Source organism: Squalius cephalus, assembly GCF_949319135.1.
Source record: "Squalius cephalus genome assembly, chromosome: 3".
NCBI classification, from domain to species: Eukaryota; Metazoa; Chordata; class Actinopteri; order Cypriniformes; family Leuciscidae; genus Squalius; species Squalius cephalus.
Genome location: NC_137124.1, coordinates 35,879,782 through 35,901,708, shown reverse-complemented (window position 1 = coordinate 35,901,708; position 21,927 = coordinate 35,879,782). Strand labels below are relative to the sequence as shown.

Genomic DNA, 21,927 nt, shown 5'->3' with positions numbered 1-21,927 from the left:
TTATTGTGAGAACTGGTGAGAATGGCACACTTGGCTCGAGGATTTGGCGAGAAATGTATGTGCTTACGAACGTGTTGTGAATTAGGCGGATATTTTTTGTGAGAAGTTCTCCTGTACATACAAGTACGAAATAATCCTCGCAATTAATGAGACCCCCTTTTAGCTGAGTTAGTCCAACTGAAATCATACAAGTCCATACTAGTTTTGTCCACCACGTGTGTTATTCAGACTCCAATTGGCCTCTGCATTGTGTGCAAGACAGAGGTGACATACAGTACAACTATGTGAAAAACCTGTGAAAAGTATGATTATAACTGGCTGCACGTGTAATTCCACTAACTGACCCAGCAAGCAGTAGCCGTCATTTCACTAGACCCGATAGTCCGGCAATGAGTAACCCACTTCTAGCCAAAATAACCTTAAATTTGTTTACATGTATGTTTTTGTCAAAATAACTTGCAAGATGTATGATATTCCATCATGTAAGCAAAGACAACAGTGATTACAAGGTGTTTGGTTTCATTTCTTTGACATGTTCTATGAGTAGCCTGTGTGTCTATTCTTGGGCGATGGTAAGTTTTTCACAGAATGCGCAAAATTTGCTTGGTTTTAGCCTAGATGTCAGGGCTGTGTATGGACGGCTGTTAAATGTCTTTTAAATGCAAAATTGCTAGCTGGGGAGGCAGGAAGCAGCTATGGGTTTTTTTTCCCCTCAAGCATGTCTCTCTCTAGTCAAGATGTTTGGATAAATTATCTGTCGCCAAAACACGCAACTCACATTTGTTTGGATTGTGTTTGTGTGATAACAACAGATAAAAGATAACAGTCTGGCGTGAAACAGATAACAAAGGGTGATAAAACAGCACGTCTGCGTGTTTTATGTGATTTTTTTCCCCCTTATATGCTGTAAAACTTAGAATGTACAGCTGTTAACTTTAAAGGTTCGCCCCACAAATGAAAATTATTAGTTTGGAATGACATGAGGCAGGTGGGTAAATTATGACATACTGTAAGACTTTCACTCATCTTTAAAATGCAACCTTTCTACCTATTCCACCAAAACGTTGATGCTTCTAAAAGTTAGAAAGAGATTGTAAAAGTAACTGAGGATTTTGAAGAGAAACACTCGTTTTGGTGGAGATTTGGGTAAATTACCTTCCAATGGAGGGACAGAAATCTCTCAGGTTTCATTATCTTTTATGTTTCAAAGATAGATTAAACAACATGAGGGTGAGTAAACGAGGACAGAATTTTGGGTGAACTATCCCTTTAAGGAACATAATCTTACCCCTTTTCTAGAAAACTACAGATATATTGTGCACATAGTTTCATATTGTCCATTACATTACATACTCGCTATTCACCACCACTGTATTCAGACAACGTGTCTTTTTATAAATCTAACCGAGAGTAAATCAAGGCTGGGGATGTTCTAAGAGTGGACAGACTGAGTAAGGATGGCTAAAGTGGTCACACATGCTCTGCACACATGAAAGCCAGTGTTGCTTTTCTTTGGCTGCCCTTAACTCAACCATTATGTCAGCATCCTACAACCTCTGACCTGTCTGGAAGCGGATGTTATTGGTGCAAATGAGACCAGTATGGGCGCCTGTTTTTGTTGGGTGGCTGACCAAAGAAGAACGCTCTAAGATGGCTCATCATGGCTGATGTTTGTCTTTCAGGAGGGTTCTGAGACAGCTGGAAACAGATGCTTGAGGAATGGCCTCATGCAGGCAGGTGTATTCCTTTGACGTATTTGTCTGAGAACTGTGGAGGTAACACTTTTTATGAAGCCTCACTGATTCTTGAGACATGAGACAAGACATGCCCAACTGCAATTCGTTTTTAAAATGGCAACATGTCCACTTAGTCAGGTATGATCACTAGAATGTTCTAAACAACAAGGTACAATTTCATTTGATTTTCTTTTTTTTAAATCAAATTTATGACACTACATTTCCCCTCACTACCACGTGTCCACAGATCGCAACTCAATACTTCATACAGAATAATATAGACACAACCATTCAAAAATTTGGCAGTTGTAAGATAGTTTCTTTTTAAAAAGAATGCATTAAATTGATCAAAAGTGACAGAAAAGACTTGTTCACTGTTACAATATATATTTCAAATAAATGCTGTTCTTTGAACTTTCTATTCATCAAAGAATCCTGAATCTTTTTTTACCATGGTTTCCACAAAAGCACAACTGTTTTCAACATTGATAATAATAGTAAATGTTTCTTGAGCAGCAAATCAGCATATTAGAATGATTTCTGAAGGATCATGTGACACTGAAGACTGGAGTAATGCTGAAAATTCAGCTTTGACATCACAGGGATAAATTAAATTTTAAAATATATTAAAACAAAACAGTTCTTTTAAATTGTAATACATTTTACAAAATGTACTGTTTTGATCAAATAAATGCAAACTTTTAAAAGGTTTATTTATATAATTTACAGTCCCATTTAACCATTTATATCATGTGCACAATATATACTGTACTACTATATATATATATATATATATATACACACACATGCACAGTTGTATATATTTATATACCGTAACCATCTGTAGTGGCTTAGAAAACAAAACTAAACCAAACAAAACATTTAATACATGTGACATGATATATGGTTACATGCAGCAATGTGCTACACTGGTTAGCTTATTCTTATGGTTCTTTCACATACCTTTCCGCTAGGTTTGCATAGGGTTTCACCTTGCAGGTATGGCAGTTTCTATGTATTCAATTTCAGATTCTTTGCAAAAAACATAAAGAATAAGACCTAATGTATGTGTATTTAAGGCAAGTCAAGTAAAGGCTGTGCTATTTCTTTGTCCCTCAATCCCTTCAACTCTGAAAGCTATATCTTATTGATGATTTAAACTAAAGCTTAAAATTATTTTGCATGTTTTTCCCCTTAATGATGGTGCAAATAAATATATGGTTAACTGGTAAACTTTCCCTTTCTCTCTGTGTTTTTATTTTATCCTCCTCTGAAGCAGACATTCCCAGTACGGCTGACTGCACTTTTCAGAGCTCACTCACTTTGCATCGCATCACATTGGCTCCTGTTTATTTTGGGGGCCAGAGCTCTATTGGTGGTGGTGAAGTCAGGCTCAAAGATGGTTTAACCACTCTGGCCATGTCTTTTGTGTCAATGGATTACTGGAATCAAAGGTAATGGCAGCTAAACAACCACATCTATTTTTTTTCTGCCCTGGACACTGACTGCAGCTCAATTCAAACTTGACACTGTGCCCACTTTGAGTCAGGGTTGGGTGCATTGAGTTGCAAGGGTTCGGACATAGACAGAGCAAGGCCTGGGTCACGAGGTCTCTGTCACGGGTAGACTGATGTTAAACAACGTGTGTTGCCCTGAGTGTATTGCTAAATGATGACTCAAGGTCAGAACAAAGAAAGCTATGAGTCTGTTCTTCCAATAACTACAGTATCTTCCTCCACACTTGACACTGAAATTAAACTAGCAGACTTAAGCGAGTTGAAACATCCTGTTCTTTCTTTTATGGTTATTTTTTTGCTACTCATGCCTGTGGACAACCTTGCATCACTTATATGCAAATAAATCATGTTGTATGCACATGTCAATGTTTATGTCAGGAAAGGATGTGGCCTTTGTTTATCCTCCTGCTTGTTTAATTACAGTTTGCGGTTCCAAACAGCAAAACAACCACTGATTTTAAATATAATGTCTTATCGCTGTCATGTAATAGTACATGGAAAACATGCAGTTGGCAATGACTGGCATGTGTGAGTTCATGCTCATAAAATAAATCTCTCATCTTGTAGGTGTGAATGGAACACAAATAACAATAAACCTGACCTTGAGAGCAGTTCTGTCTTGCATGCCACATATTGGCATACTTCAGGGAAGATGGAACGGATGCGGTATGAACCACAAGCATTCTCTGTGTGTGCATGTTAGTCTGTGTGTCTTTGTGTGGCAACTGTTTACTCTGAACTCTCAACAGAAAAGGGGGGGGGGGGGGGCAAGAATAAAAAGGCAAATGCCACTGTATGGTGAATTAAAAAGAAAAAAAATGTTAAAGGTGCACTAGTTTTTTTTTTACTTTTTGGTACTTTGGCAAATATGACAACTTTTTTACTGTCACCTGCATTATGCAAAACAGCTCACGTGAGTTTATCTGTGATGATAAAGCTGAACTTACAGCATCATTACTCCAGTCGTCAGTGTCACATGATCCTTCAGAAATCATTCGAATATGCTGATTTTCCACTTTATAAATATTTCTTATTATTATCAATGTTATTATTATCAACAGCTGTGCTATTGTACTTTTGTAGAAACTGGTGCGTTTTTTGCGTCTGTGTGCTTCACAGACCGTTTATCAGTTCGGAGCAAAAATAGGTCAGCTACTTGCCGGTCGATCTCGATCACGCGACACCGTAACTACACAGCAGTTGAAGATCCGGTGAAGAAAGCCATTGAATTTACCACAGAATCTAGAGATCTAATGGGAAGCATTCAAATTCAGTGAAGAGTTTTCTGTCATAAACCAGAGCCCAGCAAGCAATTTTGCGTTTAAAAGACGTCTAACAGCCGTCCAAACACAGCCCAGACGTCTAGGCTAAAACAAGGCAAAATTTGGGCTGTCATTGAAAATTTAATAGAAATCTAAACCATACCCCAAGAATAGAATAGTCATCAATTAGATAACAAAGAAATGAAATAAGTGAAGAAATGAAACCAAACACCTTGTAATCACAGTTCACTTTGCTTATATGATGGAATATCATACATCTCACAAGTTATTTGGGCAAAAACGGCATGTAACCAAATTCAAGGTTATTTTGGCAAGAAGTGGGTTACTCATAGCCGGACTAAATCGGGTCTATAGTTAACCTAGACAGTGAAATGACGGCTATTGCTTGCTGGGAGATATCAGATCAAGCAGCACTGATGTGGAAACCAGAAGAAACAAGAAGGCTTTCAGTCCAAAATCAGCTACATTTACCACAGATTTAATGTATTAACACTAACTGTAACCATGGTATTGTGGTACCACAATGAGTACTTCACACGTTGTTTTCCAGCCCTTCAAACTCTAATATTATCATATTTAAATGTTATTTTTAATGTGATGACCAAAGCATTATTTGTTCATCCTTGAAATATTGTCCCCATTTATAAAAATAAACGTTTCAAGATGTAAAAAAACTCACACTTGTTTTAAAACAAAAATACATTAAATTACCATTGTAATCAGTAGGTGGCTGCAGAGGAGTGCTTATTGGCTTATTAGAGCATCTCTTAAATGCATCTCAACTCGAGCTCAGTGCTTTATTGTCAGCCCCCCCAGAGCTACCAAATCAGGGGCTGGCACCACTTTCTGTAGAACTAGTGGCTCCGGTGCTGCTGCCCTCAAATGTTAGCCTGGAGCCTTGTTATGTGAAATTCATAATGAATGCATTTGAAAGACCTTGCAGTAAATATATCAGTAAAATCAGCTATCAGTCATGGCACACTGACTGGATGTGAGGGAGCAAAACTCAACAGTGGCTTGGATCAACTCCAAAGTCATACCGTTCTGGAGACACGTCGTCTTCTTGGCAAACACTCATCTCCCTCACTCCTGAACACTGCCTCACATCTCTGTGATTGGCAACCTTAAGTGGCTTTGAAATCTGTATCTACGGGGTATAAATATTTCCATTCCTGATCTTGATACTAGCACTTGTACTTTACCAAATAACTTATCTTGCACTGTGTAACTTCTTGCCAGCATGTCTCTAAGGTGGAGATAATTAATTTAATTAATTTAATCCTTATTTCTTTTTTTTAGCATTAATAGTGAAAATGACAATGCATTCAATTCTGATTTGTTTCTTCAAGTCTAAAATTTAAACCCTACTGTCCACAAAGTTATTATGCAAACACTAAAGTGTTTGTTCAGTCAGTGTGATATCTGGTTTAAGCATTAGTTGCTATAGCAATAATGTAGGTGTTAGCAAAATGCCAAGTGACTTTCTTCAAAAACAAATGAGAGTGACAAGCTATGAGTATGAAAAGAGCAGTGAAACTACTACTAACACAGCGATAAAGTGAACAGAAGTCACTCATTTCACATGAGTGATGTGATGTGGATGTGTCCAGCGATCCAACTAAGTTGAAAAGTTTAACTTTGAACTTACTTCTTGTCAAAATTTTATTTCTTACTGCAACACATCTAATTTATGATCAGATCAGATCAGATCAGATGTTTACATGCTGTTACCTACAGTACAGTGACTTTGTGACTTTCATAATTATGTCTGTGCAAGGCATCTGAGGGTCCATTTACACAGTTTTTAACTAAAAACGTAAAAAAGATTTATGCATTTTGGACTCATTTACACTGAAAACACAAACTTTTGAAAACGTGTTTCAAAGTGCAAGTTTTTGAAAATGATACCGTTATTGCATATTACGTGTTTAGTCAATAGGCACGTAGTGTTTCTTTACAGTGACATCGCCAACTACTGGCCTGGCATGCATAATACAGCGTCTTTAGTCATTTTCGTGGATCCTTGTGAACGGGGACTGTTTTGACAATGGTGTCGTGTGTACACGAAAAATGTCAAAGGAAAAACTTTTCAGTTTTTAGTACATTGTTGTCGAGTAAACGTACCCTGAGACTGTCTGTTATCAGTTAGTTTTGGACGAAAAAACTCTTGACTGTGTGACTGGCTCTATGTTTGCTCTTGACCTCTGTTTCCATATCTAGTCTGTAAATGAGATTGCAATAATAATCAAATAGAATAATGTTTGCAATTCGTGAATAAAAAAGAAAAAAAGATAAAGATATGAATGTCTTAGACACAGGTTCTCAAAAGGGTACGTTTACACGACAACGATATGCTTAAAACAGAGAAGTTTCTCCTTTGAGTTTTCCGTGTACAGACGACCATTGTGAAAACGATCCCTATTCACACGGATCTGAAAAAATGACGAAAAACCCTGTATTCTGCAGCCAGGCCATAGATGACGAAGAAACATTATATACTAAACACATAATATGCATGTGCATGACGTAATTGTCTTCAGAGATTTGCGTTTTTGTTGTTTACATGGAGACCGTTTTCAAAAAATTGCACTTTGAAACCCCTTTTCAAAACTTTGCGTTTTCGGGCACCCAAAACGCATAAAAAGTTTTACGTTTTTAATTGAAAACGTTGTCGTATAAACAGCCCCTCAAGGTCCAAAAGCAGAGCTTTGCTCCAACCCTAATCAAACACACCTGAACAAACTGATTCAAGGTCTTCAGGATTACTAGAAAATTATAGGGAGATGAGTTTGATCAAGGTTAGCGCTAAAGCTAAAAGGACAGTGGACCTCGAAGGCCAAAGATTAAAACCCCTTGTCTAAGCGTCCGTTTACTCAGAATGCGTCTTTTTGTCTCAGGAATGGTTTAAAAAATGCGCAGCGCAGAATCCGAGGGTCTTGAGACGCGCTTTTGAGATGTGGTGCAATAACAGAAATACTTGCCAACTTGCTACTATAAACAAAAGCTCACAACGCTTGCCCCGCCTCCAGGCTCTTTTGATTAGTCCACTGTTTTGGATCTGACATTGATGAGCGTGTAAAACTTTAAATTTGTGCAAGGCGCTGCAAAAGGCGCAAACGCAACGGTTTACGCGTATACATAGAAAAACAATGGAAAATAGCGCATTGGAATGGAAAAACACATTCTGTGTAATCTAAGAGATACGTTTTTCAGTTTATGTTCATTCATGTGGCTGCCTGACACGTGAGAGATCTGTTTGAGTGCGTATGAGTGACATTGCACGTGCAGGTGTTTGCAGCTCTGAAGGTAAATTTGCAGTTAGCAGTGATGTAAGATGTATTGAATGGGGTCAGGAGAGAGGTATGAACAGTCTCAACATTAGCAAACAGTTTCTCATCACTCACCCTGCTACCCTTTAAGGGCAAGCACGGACACGCTCCACTGCAGTCCCGGCCCGCACACGGCTCCTGCAGATTTGACCCCTGCACACAAACAAAGATAGAGGGACAAGATTAAATCCTGCACTACTGTCAGAGTCATACGTCAATTAATAACCATCGAAACGGCACACTTTCATCTGGCTGACAACTAAGTTAAAAAGAATCAATATCATTAACGTTCTCTTTTCAAAACTGCAATGGAATTATATAAGCACCTATTACTTTTCATTATATGTGTGTGAATGTGTGTAACAGCAATAAGTTGTAGAATAGTTTGTGGAAGAGACTGTTACACTAGGATTGATCTGTTTGTTTCCCTGCAGGGTAGTGAAGATCACCTGGACAGCAGAAAGTGGTACAGTATGTGATCCCACAGAGGAACAAAAGACAAATCCCTCTCTGGATTTTAGCCTCTGGTACAGAATACCAAAAAAGACATCACAAAAAAAAAAAAAAAAAAAGGAAGACGGGGACTAGAGGCTATAGTGTTCATACTGGCCAAGACGATTAGTTACCCTATACATTCTAACCACTAAACCGAACCCCTATAGAGCGCTCGCACACACACAAACACACAAAGATACATATGAGCTCTATTGTCCCCTCATCTCATGCTGAGATCACATTCCAAAGTGTGCTTGTCCCACCCTTCCCAATCATTTATCTCTTTTCAGTGTTGTTGTTTTTTTCCTCTGGAAAAAAAAAAAAACCTCATCCACACAGTTATTAAACAGACTCTTAACATTTCAAATGTATGCAACTGTTCAAATGTTTAGGGCTGGTAAAAACTATTATGGTAAAAACTATTATATAAACTAAGTCTCTCACACTGACCAAGGCTGCATTTATTTGATTAAAAATGCATTGATATTGTGAAATATTATTACAATTTAAAATAACATATCTATTTGAATATATATTTAAAATGTAATTTATTCCTGTGATGGCAATGCTACATTTTCAGAAGCCATTACTCTAAAAGAACAGCTTTTATTTGAGATAGAAATCTTTTGTTTTAGATTGCTTTAGATCAATTTAATGCATCCTTGCTGATTTAAAAAAAAAAAAAACGAATCGACATCATTGCACACAAAGCATTTATATTTACACTTAGTATTACCGTATGTTAGTATTACTATCAGTGTACTGGCTTGCAGGTCTGTAGTTATGGCTCAGGATTATGATTTTTGCTCATGTTTTCATCTGCCACAAGAGAAAAGCATTATATGCATACATAAATGTCAGGATCTACGTAACAACATGCTCTTTCTTAACCTGTAGGACAAGCTCTGTGAAATCCAATCCCCTTCATTGAGCAGACATGTGAATAATGTGATTAATGAAAGCGGCACATACATATAAGGGTCCTTTAAGCGGCATGGGGCTGGAGTTCAAAGGTCATTGGATAGCATTTCACTTTGATTAAAGGATGAAAAGGTGCAGACAAGAGGGGATAAGGGCCCCATGAGGTTTTGGACAGTGGGCACTTGGCCAAAGGGTCAGGGGTGTTCGGACAGCCATCTAGAAAAAAACCCTCAAAGGTCTTAAACTGATAACCAAGACCTTATTTACCAATCACAAAGGGTATGTGTGTGTACAGCGTCTGTCTGTGTGAGTGTAGCTGATGTAAGGCCCCCTGTGGAACCTGTCTCCACTCAGAACGTCACATGACTCCACAAAGCCTGCAACTTTTCCAACTTGTGACTGTATTTTTCTACGACAGAGAGGTTTTGGCTTAGGCAAATAATGGAGGGATATAAAGAGAGTGAAAGCAAGGGTAAGAGAATTAGTACGGATATAAAAATAGGGAACCAGTAAAAAGTAGGTTAGAAAGCTGGGACTGCCCTGTACAGGCCTCAGCTCCCTTCTAGTGATCTCTTGTCTACCACTAATTGTTCTGACAGAAACAGGCCAGAAACTCTACAAAGGGATTCACATAGAATTAGAGACTGACAGAGAGAGAAAAATAATATATTGCGCAAATCCTGACTAGACTATCCAAATCCTGACTGTTGAAAAAGCCAAACACACAAAAAAAAATTGTATAAACCAAACAATGAAAGACTTTGTAAAGACTGTACAAAACATGAGAGCCACATAAAAGCCAAAAACTCACAACAATTAGTTTAACATTAACAATTAGTTATTGTTTTACAAATTCCACAGAGACAATCTAAAAATTCTCCTCTAAATGAAGAAGCATCATTATACAGACCGTTAAATGACACAAAAGCAGGCGATCTGTGCAGATTTATGGGTCTTAAGTGGCACATATATGGCACACAGTTAAGTGCCATTCAATTATTCTGAACTAGCTGGCAGATTAAAGGGGACAGCAGGTGGCAACACAGAAAGGACAGAGGATAATCCAACACCCCTCTCTCTGTCCCTACGGAAATCAGCCACCTTTGTCACCCTCTTTTCAGGTTGCTTAACCCACCTGGTGGAGAAGTGAAAACATAAGCCATATGTGCATTTAGGTCCCTCTCCTGTAAGTTAAGCAAACCTTCGCTACAAGGAGCAACAAGCCCCTCTCAATAGCACACCTTGACATTCCTCGCCAGCTTGTTCAGTGGAATTGAATCGAGCTATTTGGAGCAGGACAAAGAGTGCAACTTAAGGAGAACTCTTTGAGCACACATTTCCAGACGCACACACATACACACAGGATCCATTTACATACTTTTCACAAGAAACCAATGGTGGTTTTGCCTTCCTCCTAACTGTTTTCCTTCAAAGCAACCTTTGAAAACCTGACACACCTGATGTTTGTCTGTGCTTGTTATTTTGTGTTTGTGCATGCCTCCTTAGCTTTATCCCACTGTTTTATGCAAATCATCACCCATAAACTCACAGCAAATGATATTAATTGTTTAATTTTCATTATATTTTAAAAGATTAAATCATTTTTTTATGTTTTATGACTTGATTTGATACTTAACCACTGCTTTTGATAATAAATTTGTATTAAGAAAAATTAAAACACAGAATTCCTGTAAAATATTAAATATAGAGCCCTATTATTGTAAAAAAAAAAAAAGTCAAACTTTAATGAATTCAATTGATTAGAATTTTTTTTATTAAACCATTACAATGGAATCTGGACAAATTACTTTTAATAATTAGGTCGTAACTTTTAATAGTTTCTATAGTTTTCATTTATTTAATAATCTATAATTTACCATTAAATCAGAGTCCCAAAAAAAAAGAAAGAATCCAGAACAAAAAAAAAGGAATAAAAAAAAACCATTATATAGGGCCCTAAAAAGCATCTTGACTGTCTCTGGCTTGTGAAATTGGGACTACTATGGTTGATGTTTGGTCATCCTTGGGTAACAACTTGCACAAAGAGCTCAAAAGATTAAGATTTACCGGCATACCTGTATGCATACATGTACACTTGTACGTGTGGGCCAGAGGCCACACACAGACTCTCCGAGAGAGGTTAACCTCCCGTTTCCCCTCACGCTTTAGAGATGTTTGCTCACATTCCCTCTATCGTCTGCTGTCATCAATCTATCCACCCATATCAGAGCATGACAGAACAGAAAACAAGACCCAAAAACACGGTACAAAAAAAGGGAAAGGATGAAAGTGGGACGTTTATCCTGCTCTCCTGTGAATGATGAGCTCCTCTGACAGACGGCACAGCACGGACAATAGAACAAACAAAAAACAGTGGGACATGAAGTTGATGTACAAATGCTTCACCATCTGCCCTCACCTGCCATTACAAAAATACTATTTCCATTTTTTTCCTGTTACACTTACAAATTCCAATGCATTGAATGTTTTTTTTTTCTCCCTATAGTAATATTCAAGATAAATTCAAGATTTACCAGGGTTAACGGGTGATTTTAAACACAACATAAGTGGGTTTATCCAATCAGATAACCAGAAATATGTTTTATAATGATTATTTTTCTTCTACATTTAAATAACATTTATTCTTTTGATATACAGTATATGAGTAATTTTTAAAGTTTTAAATACTCTTTCAATATCATGTACACTGCTATTCAAATATTTTGGGGTAATATAATATGATATAATATAATATTATATTATATTATACTTTTATTTAGCAAAGATGACCAAAAGTGACAGTAAAGACTAACATTGTTACAAAAAATATATATTTCAACAAATGCTGTTCTTTTGATTTTTCTATTAATCAAAGAATCGTGAAAGAAATGAATCACGGTTTCTACAAAAATATTAAGCAGCATAACAGCTTTAAGACTGATAATAATAAGAAATGTTTCTTGAGCACGAAATCAGCATATTAGAATGATTTCTGAAGCATCATGTGACACTTTCGAGTAATGGCTGCTGAAAAAATAGCTTTGTCATCACAGGAATAAATTACATGAGAGAGACTTCTGAAGCATTTGTAAAAAAATATTGTGGACCCCAAACTTTTGAACAGTACTGCATATGTAATGAAAAGCGTTAAGGTAAATTATATAGATTGATGATTCATAATAATAAATTAATGTAATAAAGAAGTACAAACTGCAACAGGTCAGGAATTCACACAAACCAGGAATGCAGTAAAACAAAAGGAGTGATATAAATACAGGTTTATAGAGAAAGAGTGCGTAAAATGGAACTTTGTTTGGCATTGTGGACATTTTAAACATACTGTTTGTGTACAAACATCTAATGAACAACTTAAAAAGACCAGAGAGGGTTGTTATTAGAATACAAGCCAGGCTTATTTTGGTTAGTCAGACTTATTGTCAGTTGATTCTGTTTCATAAAGCAAACTTAAAATAGTTCCAACTCAGTTACTCTGGCAACTTATGCTGGGAAACTAGCCTGGTCCAGGGCAGGCTAACTGTCAGGCTAAGCCTCAGTTGTTACACAGATCCTTTAACACTGACCAATAGGAACACAATGACTGACACTCTCTCATACCATTATTTGACTTTATTAACCATTATCAGTCCAAAAATAAATATACAGTAAAGAAAATCAACTTAAATAAGGCTACAATGATAAATGAGACAATATAGATCTACAAACATGTTAAATTGTATGAAATGTTTGTTAACGTTATATATATTTATATATTTTTTTTTTTACAAAAACAATTGATAGTATACAATTGTTTATGTAAAAAAAATATATATAAATATATATAACGTTAACAAACATTTCATACAATTTACAGGTCTATAGTGTCTCATTTATACATTTATATATACATACATACAATATATATTATCCAGGTTTTATTTTTGTTTTGTGCCCAAGATTTAATTAGATAGTTTTAAAGATTTATGAATACATTTCTCTCTGGTTTTATTTGGCAGCTGTAGTATATGGTTATTAGAAGAACATTAGAACATTCTAAAATAAAATAAAAAAGCTTATTAAAGCAGAAGTTAAAATCACAAAATTTAAAATAAATAATTACAAAAGCACAGACTACATTTTAACTGGTAAGATGAATCTGAGCTTAGTAATTGCCTATATTAGCCTACACTTGGTTTACCCCATTACAATAGTCCCTTTACAGTTATTTCTATCAAAAAAATACATTTGTAGGTTTAACATTCTAAATAAAGCACATCTAATGTCCAACAACAAATATTTTAGCATAAATATATATATACATTTATATAAATATACAATTATACAAATAGTTATTTAGTTAAAGGCTAATATGTATTCCTTTATTTTATGGAATATTCTTTCATTTTAGAGTTGCACATATCTTTTCAAAATGTATACTTTTGCTCTTAATTTCACGTTATCCTCTCCATAATGTACTGTATAAACTAAATCTAACCAAACATTCTTGCTTTCTCCAAAAAAACTATTATTGCTTTAAAAGCTGTAATTCTCAGCATTCTAAATAAGCATAAGTCATCTTTGTTAAGTAGCTTAGGTCATAAACCCAAAACTATATTTTGCATCTTTATTATATTTGGTTTCTTAAAAAAATTCTTCCCTGAATTATTTCTGTTCATTTTTTTTTTTTTTTAAGTATAAAATATATGAGTGTAATGAGCTATAAGTTCACTGCAACTTATCCAACGTCCTAAAGATAAATTATTATAATTAGAAGATATTTCTGGTGTTATAAAATATCGCATAGCCTATTAATTTTCCAAGCAATATGTATCTATTGGTCAGCATTATTGCGCTCCTATTAATTATTGCGCTCGTTCAATGTGAAGTTTAGCAGCAAAATGGAAATATTTGCACGACTTTCTAAGATTTACAGATGGAGAATATTCCTGTGAAATGTAAGTTTTGCAAACACCATGTCTCAAACGCATAAAACAGCATAAAATATACGCTGTTTGATGGTGGATCGATTTGATCTATGATCGACCTCTAGGGCTGCTTAAGAAACACGTGCACACGCAGTTTATTTGTTAGGTTTATTCAAGTCGGGTTTTGGAGTTTAATCCCCGCTTTTCTTAGCATCTTTTATGGAACAACCCTCAGATTCACATCAATAAAATATGAAACTGCAAATGTAAACATCACAAATCCAGCTGCAAAATGTCGTCCTAACATCCGACAGGAAATGCCTCACTTACAAAGTTTTGCAATTACCCGGATGAACATCAAGACAGTAGACATCCTGGAATGCATAAGCTTTTGAGTTCCTTTATTTTATCCTTCACCTTTTATCTTTGTTTCCACAGTTTTTAAACAGACCCCCCACAAAACAGTTTCCAAACAGGCTGCGCTCCTACACTCCTTTATTGGGGTCTGCTGGTCATACGTGTCCATTCTCACAGCTGTGTTTAAACTCTCAGTACTTCACAGTTTACCACAGGCCAAACAACCCCATGTTCCTTTACTAACAAACTGCATATGCATTTGGTTTTAATGGTCTCTTAAAACCCCGGGCCCCCCACTGACACACCCTGACCTACACATGTCTGATATCATACAAGTACAACAAAAATCTGAACGCACACAATATGCTTCCAACTAAAATCTACTCATAATTGCTTGCCTATGCTTGTCAATGGCTTCCTGACACCTGGAAAATATGATTAAATGTGGGGGAGAACTCACTATATAACTCTCTACATATATATATATATAATTAGGCTGGTTTCAGGTAAAAAAAAAAAAAAAATAAATAAATTATTTAAAATATATCACTAATAAACTACAACAACTGTTACAAATAAATCGTAAAATAGCACGTTTGCTGCAGTAGTACTTAAAACATCACATCTCCATCATTTAAGATGAAGTTATTTTCACAGTATACTGTTCATCACACGTCACATGTATCAGTTAATCCATTTTATTATTAACTGAGGTTGTAGTAGATATTAATACCGAGACACAGACACAGGCACATTACAAAACATGGCTCTCATTATTAGAGAGATTACTGTGTCATCAACCGAGTCGTTTTGGACATTTGAAACTGACAAAGCTGCCCACAGGCACATTACATCATACACTGAAGGCATGCAGGATTGGGGAGAAGCTCTACACCCTACTCTGGCAAGCCCCAGCACCTGCCTACCTCAGGACACTGCTTCAACAGGTCTCTCAGAGATTGTGTGTGAGGATCTCAGGGGGCTTCAACAAACACAAATATATGAATCCTCTGATCCAACAGTAATAAATCAAAAGTGGGAAAGGTAGCTGAGCATGCACTCCGTCAGTAAAGAGTGAATTCTTCCCCGCTGATCCCATGATCCTTCTCACACATTCATGCTGCTGCCAGAATGACGACTACATCAAGATCAGGCTGAGGTTTCTCCTCACTCACTGCTGACAGTGTTTAGCATGAATGAAGTCGTCTCGTCATTCCTGACTGCCCTTTAAAAGCCTCTTTTACAGCCAGACCAAGACACAACAGAGTCAATGCAACATGTAGTCTATCATTATTGTGATCTATACTTGGGTTGTTTTAAAAAGTTACTTTCATCAATGCAACTATTTGTTTTTAGTTGAACTCTAGTGCTTCTAGTGAGAGTCAATCCAGAGCACATATCAGAGAGCCAGTGTGAACATTACCCACTTATGTGCAATCACACTGATGAAAGGTGAGGCACAGATCATGTACCTCTGGGCTGTAATTTCCAAAGCTACAGTAAGTGCTGGGATGCTAATAACGCTGTTTGCATTCAGCAGAGAATTCCACAGGAGAAGGGGGGATTAGAAATGGTTACTAAATTACAAAATAAATCAATGTTGCCACGAAATTTGATCACTTACCATGTTAAAATTGCTTAGATTTGCTAACCCCATAGCATAGCACAAACTAGTAGTTAATAAAATAATCTGTTTTTGAATAAAATGTACACTTCCGTTTAAATGTTTAGGGTTGGTAAGATTTTTTAAATGTTTTCGGAAGAAGTCTCTTATGCCATTAATGCTGCATCTAAAAAAAAAAAAAAAAAAAAAAACCTAATATTGTGAAATGTTACGATTTAAAATAACTTTTCTATTTGAATCTATTTAAAATGTAATTTATTCCTGTGATGACAACGCTGAATTTTTAACAGCCATTACTCAAATGTTTTACATGATTCTTCAGAAATCATTCTAATATGCTGATTTGGTGTTCAAGAAACAAATCTTATTATTATCAATGATGAAAACCACTTAAAATTTTTGTGGGAAACCGTGATTTGAATTTTTTCTAGTATTTTTTTTTTTTGTAACAAAGTAAGTCTTTACTGTCACTATTAATCCATTTAATGCATCCTTGCTGAAATAAAAGTATTCATTTATTTAAAACAAATATTGCTGACCCTAAACTCGTCATTGTAGTGTACGTGAATCAAATAATTAATGAATATTCTTTTTTTAAATATAATACTCAAAGGCTTGGATTTTATTGTATTTTTTTACCAAGCTCATCAAAATGCATTTTAGAATTGTCACAAAAATAATATATGCAATACTACCTCAGAACTGCATTAAAAATATGTGTGGTATAAGCATTATTTCAAACGCTGCCTCCATAGGCAGGTAACTTTGTTTTAGAAACAGAGCAAGTATCTCTGTTCTCCTCTTTCGGTGCATCTACACTCTGCCAGCTCTGCTATTTATAGAAAAAAATATATAATCTGCCAGCTCTGCTATTTATAGAAAAAAGGATGTCCCACAATGGTGGGATCTTTTTTTTGGCAGCATTACCAGGAAGGATCACCTGAACGGTCAGGCTGAGTTAATGAATGAGGAAGAAACGCATTTCTAAGACTGCACGTCAGTGTCCGCGTACACTCTATACTGTACATGTGTGACTATAGTCTAAGACCACTTGTCTGTCTGTCTGTCTGTCTGTCTGTCTGTCTGTCTGTCTGTCTGTCTGTGTGTGTGTGTGTGTGTGTGTGTGTGTGTGTGTGTGTGTGTGTGTGTGTGTGTGTGTGTGTGTTTGTGTGCGGCAAACCTTGAATTCCTCATCTACTAGTTAATGCAAACATAGAGCTGGCATAATAGGGAAACACACACACACACACCAACACCCTCCATCCCGGTTTAGTTGTCATGTCTGGGCTGATTCAGCTGTGCTGGAGAGCTTTGAACTCTTTTTGACTCTTTTGAGTCACAGAGCTCCAATTGGCTCACACTGATTTAGGCAATACAGTGACATCAATACCAGACATCAGTGGATTTCACATACAAGCACATTAATATATTTTGATGTGCTCTGCGTGTGTCTATGCATGTTTGAATTGGTCATTCTTGCCTTCGCCTGTTGGGGGTGGTATAGAGCGAGTTACAAAAAAAAAAAAAAAAAAATAGGAGAAAGGTCTTTATGCGTTCACAAATACAGGAGAAATTCCAGCCTCTGACACTCATACATTTACTTTGTAAGTCTATGGTATGTCATTTGTTTATACAGCTAATTATAGCTACAGCTAATTATACTAACTACAAACTAACCATAACCTAAAATAAAACTTGGTAACCTTATAATAAGGTCATACAACCTTACAATAAGGTTAATATAAAAATACAACCGTTCATTGTTAGTTCATGTTAGGTTCATTAAATAATATTAACAGATACAACTTGATTTTTAGTAAATGCTGAAACTAACATTAACTAAGATTAATTAATGCTTTAGAAGTATTTTTCATTGTTTGTCCATTAACTAATGTAGTTAACTATTGTTAACAATCGGACTCTTATTGTAAACCTTTTTATATATATATATATATTTATCTTTACAAACTCCAAATTTCAGATTTATCTCACTTGAATATAGTCTCCTAAGTCTAGAAATCCCACACAGAGGAAAGGTGACGGAAGATGCAACTACCTTGACAGGAGGTGCTAAACAAGCAGGTCTAATTTTCATTAACCTTACTATAGGTCTTCAAAAAGAGAAAGATAGGAGAAAAGAAAGAAAAAATCTCCCTCCCTTCCCCCGTGTCCCTCTGTCTCCTTCAAAACAATGACCCCTTTCTCAGATTCCTGCAGTGGGGCCACGATCTGGTTAAAATATCTCCCTGTCGGACATGTCCTTTGTTAGGACACCAACTTCTTTTTTCCTTTTTTGTCATGGACAGGGTGAAAGGCTGACAACAGACTTACCTACACACCATTAAGCCAGCCCGCCTTTGAAGGCAGCAAGTAAAAGACGCCCAAGGCTGTGAATAGAGAGGGGCGGGGTGCTGAAGAAAGGAGAGAAAGGAGTGAAGGAGGACGGCGAGAGAAAAGAAAAGGATAAGGAAGAAAAATAGTCGAACAGAAGACCAAAGCAGTTTCTGACGTTCACCTTCCTCTATTTTTTTCCTTACAAAAATGTTTAAGTTAAAAAAAACATTCATTCAGAAGAACCACGGCCAAGCAAATATGACTGAGAAGCTTAATTAAAAAAAAAAAAAAAAAAAGAGGTGAAGAAAGGATTACAGAGAAAGGATTCCTGCATTCCATGCGGGATACATAACTAATCCTACTACACAAGGAGAGTGAGAAAGAGTGGAAATGTAAAAACAAGGAAAAGAGAAAATTCATAACTCACTGCAACACACAAAAGACAAGATAAGATTGAGTGTGGCCTGAGGGCGGTCAAACAAAAGCTTGAAAAGCACAAATGAAAGCTATTCTGTGATTCTTTCATATATTACTCTTTTCTTGTTTTTTCTTCTTTGTCCCACTGCAGACTGGTGGTTGTTTTAGAAATGCTTTAGCACCACTCTAATCACTTTGACTGTGTGTGTCCGGTCACATATCTGTGCGGCTTGCCTGAGAACAGCACAATTCATATCGTGCTGATATACACCTGACCAGATGTGTCAGTCTGTCAGAAGTCAGAGGTCAGGAATCAAAGCCTCTTGTAAACAGGGTTAAAGAAGGAGAGATGGATGATGGGATTCAGGAAGTGAACCAGGTGGTACCAGGGCTTGTGCAGGTACTGTACTCGATGCATCCTGCTTTATATTAAAGATCTTCTCACTGTTGTTTGGAATACCATCTGGAGGGACTACAGGAAGAACATATAATTACTGACATTAATGCTCAAATGTGCCACACTGGTATTTACCAAGAGCAATGGCCAGAAGAACAGAACAATCTGTTACTATCAAGGAAAGATGTACTGTATGAATGTCACGGCTGTTTCCATTAAGAGAGGCTGAGGAGAAGACAACGTCTGAACAAGTTTAAGTGACCTGCACTAACCACTTCACCTCAGATAAATCCTTTGAGAAAAACATCAACAGGTGCCTTTATCATGACCCAAGAAACAGCATGCACATTTGACACCCTTTCTAATCTGTTCAAATGGCATTTAAGAGAAAATAATAAGAGGAGTGGGCGAAAAGAGGGATGTCAGATGGATACGACCAGACACGTTGGTCGCTGGTTTGCAGCTGGCAGCCACTGATTGTTATCTCTTACTCTAATGTCAGGATGATTGGCACTGAATAGTGCTTGTTGGCTGCCACACATCATGGCTTGTCCTAACACTGTTTGGGGTGCGGGGTGGGGGTTTAGCTGTGAGACACCCAACATCAGAGGTTTTTTTTTTTTATAACAAGACCAAGCAGGAGCTGAATGAAGTTGCTCAATTGAGTGAATCATCACCTGCCCCATCCTCCCAATCAAGCCACACACAAATACAGCCACTGCTTTAAACCACAAGCACATGGCTTTAGGCCAGAACTGGGCCTGATGCTATGGACCACTAGCACATCGGATCATACAGCAAGTGACCAGACTAATGCAAACGCTTTACAAATCAAATATATATATATGTTATCTTAGATATAAGATATCTGTATATAAGCTAGAATATATATTATACTGTAAAAAACTTTTTTATTTGTGATTTGTTATCACAACTTTTAATCTTTTGTCAAATCAACTTAGATAATTAATGTGGTTCAGATAACATAACTAATCTCTTTGTTGTATTAACTCAATTTTTTAATTTCAAGGAACTCAAAATTTAAGGCAACCAGATAACTTAGTGTTTTAAGTTAAACCAACAATATTTTTTTAAAGTGTAGGTATATTAACATTATATCACTTGAAAAATGAAAAATACAGTTATAAGTTATATAAAATATACAGGCACAAATATGCCATCTCAAAATACCGGTAATATTTGTCACCATATATTAACGTGGAGTTTCTCGCAACTAAAGCTGAATTCCCTTTTATTTATTTTTTTATTTAACAGGACTTTTTTTTCAGTGCAGAGGATGCATAAATGTACATATGTGCAGAATAAATGTATCAGTGTTAATGCTGGCATATTTAAATACAGATTTTAGGTTGTATTAATTCTGTTTTAATTACTTCCAAGTAATCTGACCATGCATTTCTTGCTCTGTGGACAGTCACGTGCTTGAAAATCTTAAGCATTTAGCAAAAGGTACAAATGAAGTAGCCTACCCTTAAAAGAAAAAAAAGAGCCAATGAAATGGTAGTACAAAAAGTTGCTATATTGGTTGGCATATTTTACTTTCCAAGGTGTCAGTGTAAGTCACCTTTTCACTCTCATTCCTGCCCTCCGGTCTTGGCTGCCCCGCCAGGCAGTTAGGATGGAGAGATAAAGCGAAGGAGGTAAAGTTTGCCTACAGCTGTGCAATGCTGGGCAACAGCTGCATAGATTGCTGCAATGGTCGCAACTGACAAGAATTCCTGAAATTATTTTCAAGGGAAAAATGGAAAGGTTGAAGGTCACTGTTTCTCAGTGGAGGAAAACCTAAAAACCTGTGAATTTTATGTCAATAACCTTTACACCTATTTTTACTATTCCCACGTTACACACCTGCACTTGGCCCTTGATGTGCTTACTCTTTATATTTGGCTCCATTATTCCCACACAAATAACGTTTCCAAAATAACTGTTATTATTACCACCCCCACCGTCCCACCCCTTTTTTGTAAGTGCTTATTTTTCACCACATACTTTGCTAATTATCTTTCCTGTTATCTCAAAGAAGAGATAAGCAAAACAACAGGAACCAATATTTTGCAACTTACATTTACCCCAGCACACTTTGAAGTGAGTTTAGAGTATAAAACATTGATATGATCTATCTGATAAGGTGCAGGCAATTAAAGTGAGGTGGGTAAAGAGGTGCCTTGTTGGTAAGAGGTGTTAGATACATTAGCTGGGTAAATTTGCCCAGCCTGCAGGTATTTGATTCACGAAAAAAGATAAGTTCAATTAGATCGCCATCCTGGAGGGTAGATTGTTTGAGAGAGAGAGAGAGAGAGAGAGAGAGAGAGAGAGAGAGAGAGAGAGAGAGAGAGAGAGAGAGAGAGAGAGAGAGAGAGAGAGAGTCTCAGTTGAGGAGGTTAAAGGTCCACAATGGTAATATGTCTGATGACAAGATAGAAGTACAAAGACAGAAGAGACAAAACATAGGATAGATAGACAAGAAAGACATTGATCTGAAATTCCACAATCTCTTCATACACAGAAAGCTTTGTGTCAGACAGACGCTGAGGTGAAAACTCCATGGGAATTCCATGCATTTAAGCTAGAAAG

At 36.6% G+C, this 21,927-nt stretch overlaps 1 protein-coding gene across 2 annotated transcripts in view; it reads right to left on the bottom strand.

The window, feature by feature from the left end:
- Positions 1 to 21,927, bottom strand: part of col4a6 (collagen, type IV, alpha 6) — a 110,381-nt gene that overhangs the window by 50,725 nt on the left and 37,729 nt on the right. For both annotated transcript variants that reach the window (XM_079866208.1, XM_079866209.1), the window contains exon 4: positions 7,941 to 8,018. In XM_079866208.1, coding sequence (XP_079722334.1) covers positions 7,941 to 8,018 — 78 coding nt within the window. The remainder of the gene's footprint in view (positions 1 to 7,940; positions 8,019 to 21,927) is intronic.